Source organism: Eschscholzia californica, unplaced genomic scaffold, assembly GCF_041429995.1.
Source record: "Eschscholzia californica isolate CP2 unplaced genomic scaffold, dmEscCali1.0.p SCAF_5, whole genome shotgun sequence".
Lineage (NCBI taxonomy): Eukaryota > Viridiplantae > Streptophyta > Magnoliopsida > Ranunculales > Papaveraceae > Eschscholzia > Eschscholzia californica.
The window spans coordinates 18,099,829-18,102,406 of NW_028238472.1; the positions used below are offsets into that span (position 1 = coordinate 18,099,829).

General features: G+C 32.2%; 1 protein-coding gene across 1 annotated transcript; it reads left to right on the top strand.

The window, feature by feature from the left end:
• Positions 1-518: 518 nt before the first annotated feature.
• On the top strand, positions 519-1,349 carry LOC147537600 (heavy metal-associated isoprenylated plant protein 2-like). Its single transcript, XM_086642417.1, has 2 exons — positions 519-662; positions 948-1,349. Exons 1-2 carry the CDS (start codon positions 654-656, stop codon positions 1,278-1,280), a joined length of 342 nt encoding a protein of 113 aa, XP_086498543.1. The 5' UTR covers positions 519-653; the 3' UTR covers positions 1,281-1,349.
• Positions 1,350-2,578: the final 1,229 nt, after the last annotated feature.

The window sequence follows — 2,578 nt, forward strand, 5'->3', positions numbered from 1 at the left end:
GGAGAGAGGAGAGAGTGTTCATCTTGCAGAAGAGTAAATGCAAAGAACACATATGTGGTCCAATAATGTACCTCCTGATCAGCATTTACTTGTTCAGTCCAACTAGCTCTGACTCTTGCATTACTCTCCAACTAATTTTCCACCAAAATCTAACTTGATAAATAAAAAGAAGAAATTTTATTTATTTGTTTTTCGCAAATATAGAAAAACATTGTTTAACATGTATTTTTTTGGTTTATTATATACGTGATATCATTTCTATATGTTTACTTACTAAATGTTAAGTTTGTAGTCATCTAACTCAAAACCGATTGGCAATGAGTGTAGAGGACCTATACATTATATTCTTGGTTGCTAGTTACCCCTTCTCCCATGTGGGGCTATTCTCACACTAAAGGTCATAAATAATATTAGACGTTTATATAGAATTCTTGCAGAAGGAAAAAAAACTTGGTTATAAGTGGTCACACAATATATGTCGTGTTCATTGTTTCTGTTATTTCTGTTCTCGTCTATTAAAGAAATTTAAGAACAAGAAAACCCTAGAATGAAAAAAAAAACTGGTTCGAGTATTATTCGACCCCACATTAAACCTTTTAAATAGAAGAAGAGAACCCATCTTTCCAATCTAAAATAGTTTCTCATTCTGAACCATGTCAAAGGTTTTATTTATCTCATTTCTTTAGATTATTTCTTCTTATGTTAGACTGTTTCCATTTATTTATTTATTATTTAATTATCTTTTCATTCTCTTCTGTCACTTCTCTGAATAAACTGACACAATTCTTACACACCAGAAATCTGAAGTACATTCCCATATGTTCCTTATATCTAGCATTATGTATGCTTTCTCTGACTAGAATTTGATAAGTTCAAAGCAAATGATTACTTAATAGATAGTAGAAGTAATAAATGTCTTGACTTACTATATCTTCTTCTTGTTGCAGAAAAGTGTAGTGTCAGTAGAACTTTTATGTTCAAAGTGCAAGAAGAAGGTGATGAGTTTAATTGCTGGATTAGAAGGAATAAATTCAATAGTTCTCGATTCGTCGAAGAATACAGTAACAGTTGTTGGTGATGCTGATCCTGTTAAGATCATTAAAAAGGTAAGAAAATTTAGAAAAACTGCACAAGTTGTTACTATAGGACCTCCTCAAAAACCAGAAGAGAAAAAAGATGACATGAAGAAGGATATAAATTCTTATGTTCCAAAAACATGTCAAAAGTGTGATGTTTGGTATGTTGTTTCAGAAGATTATGGTTACTGTTCTATTATGTAATTGTTTCTTTGAATTTTCATGATTAGGGTATTATATCTATGAACTATTTTATCTCTTCGAAGATCGACATTAATAATTGAGAAATTCTATTCATCCCTCTATTTTGGTTCCTCCCCCATCCCTCTGCTGATGTGGCGACATATCACTTGAGTGTGGAGCAATCGGAGAGAGAATTGTGAGAAAATATACTCCAGTGATATGTCGCCACATCAGCAGAGGGATGGGGGAGGGACCAAAAATGGAAATATGAATAGAATTTTTGTAAAATGGTATTATGTGGTTCTTTCTTAGCACTAGTTACATTACACTTTCCACCAAAAAAAATAAATTATTTCTATTATTCGAATAATTTTATTATCTTTGAACTAAATTTGTATGTTCTTTGTTATATCTCTCTCTCTTTCTCTAATGAAATCAATATTCATGGGTAGTTGGGGTTTAGGTTTATTTTTGTGGGTAAAAGATAATGGAGGATAGTAGATGCAATGACTTCAATTGTTGTATTGGAGAGGCAATATTAGATGTGCAATAACTACAAGAACTACCTTATGCCAATGATAGGGCCTTCAACTAATATGTGGAAGTGAACAACTACACAAGATTTCTATATTTCACTAGATCTCTCTCTCTCTCTCTCTCTCTCTCTCTCTCTCTCTCTCTCTGAGTTAAATAATGAAAACATGCTTTAAATTCAATGTAAAATATGGTACCTACTTCACATAGTTGCTATAGTTTAGAATTCAATGGTAACTACAAAGCTGGCTCATGCACAATTAGTGGGTAAAGATTTTATAAATTTTAACTAGAATTATCCCAAGTTATGCAATGGGGATTAGATGAGTAAAGTACCAAATTTGGATGATATAACTAAACATAACCATGGTATTGTGAAAGAAAAACAGAATTTCCAAATTATTTCTGTCATTTTCAAATGATTTAAATCGGGTAACTATCATTTTGTTTGTTTTCGCGATACGAAAAGGCGTTTGAGGACTACTATGTTTAGTAAACGGTCGCTTTATGGTTTCCCTAAAGCGAACACAACATATCGATTTCCTTGTGGTTCCCATTTAACAACGAACTATCATATAGTCGACCAATATTCGCGAAAGTCATCATCACCTTAGAGGAAGATCTATCCCACTATGTATACAAGCTATACAAATAATGAATCCATGAATGTGAAGGATAAAAGAGAGATAGAATTTTGGACCAGTAGGGTATGTTGATTTGTGTTTGTCTCCTTTTATATTTTAAAATAAAACCGTTCAGCTTCTTTTGCAACGCTTCATTGTTTT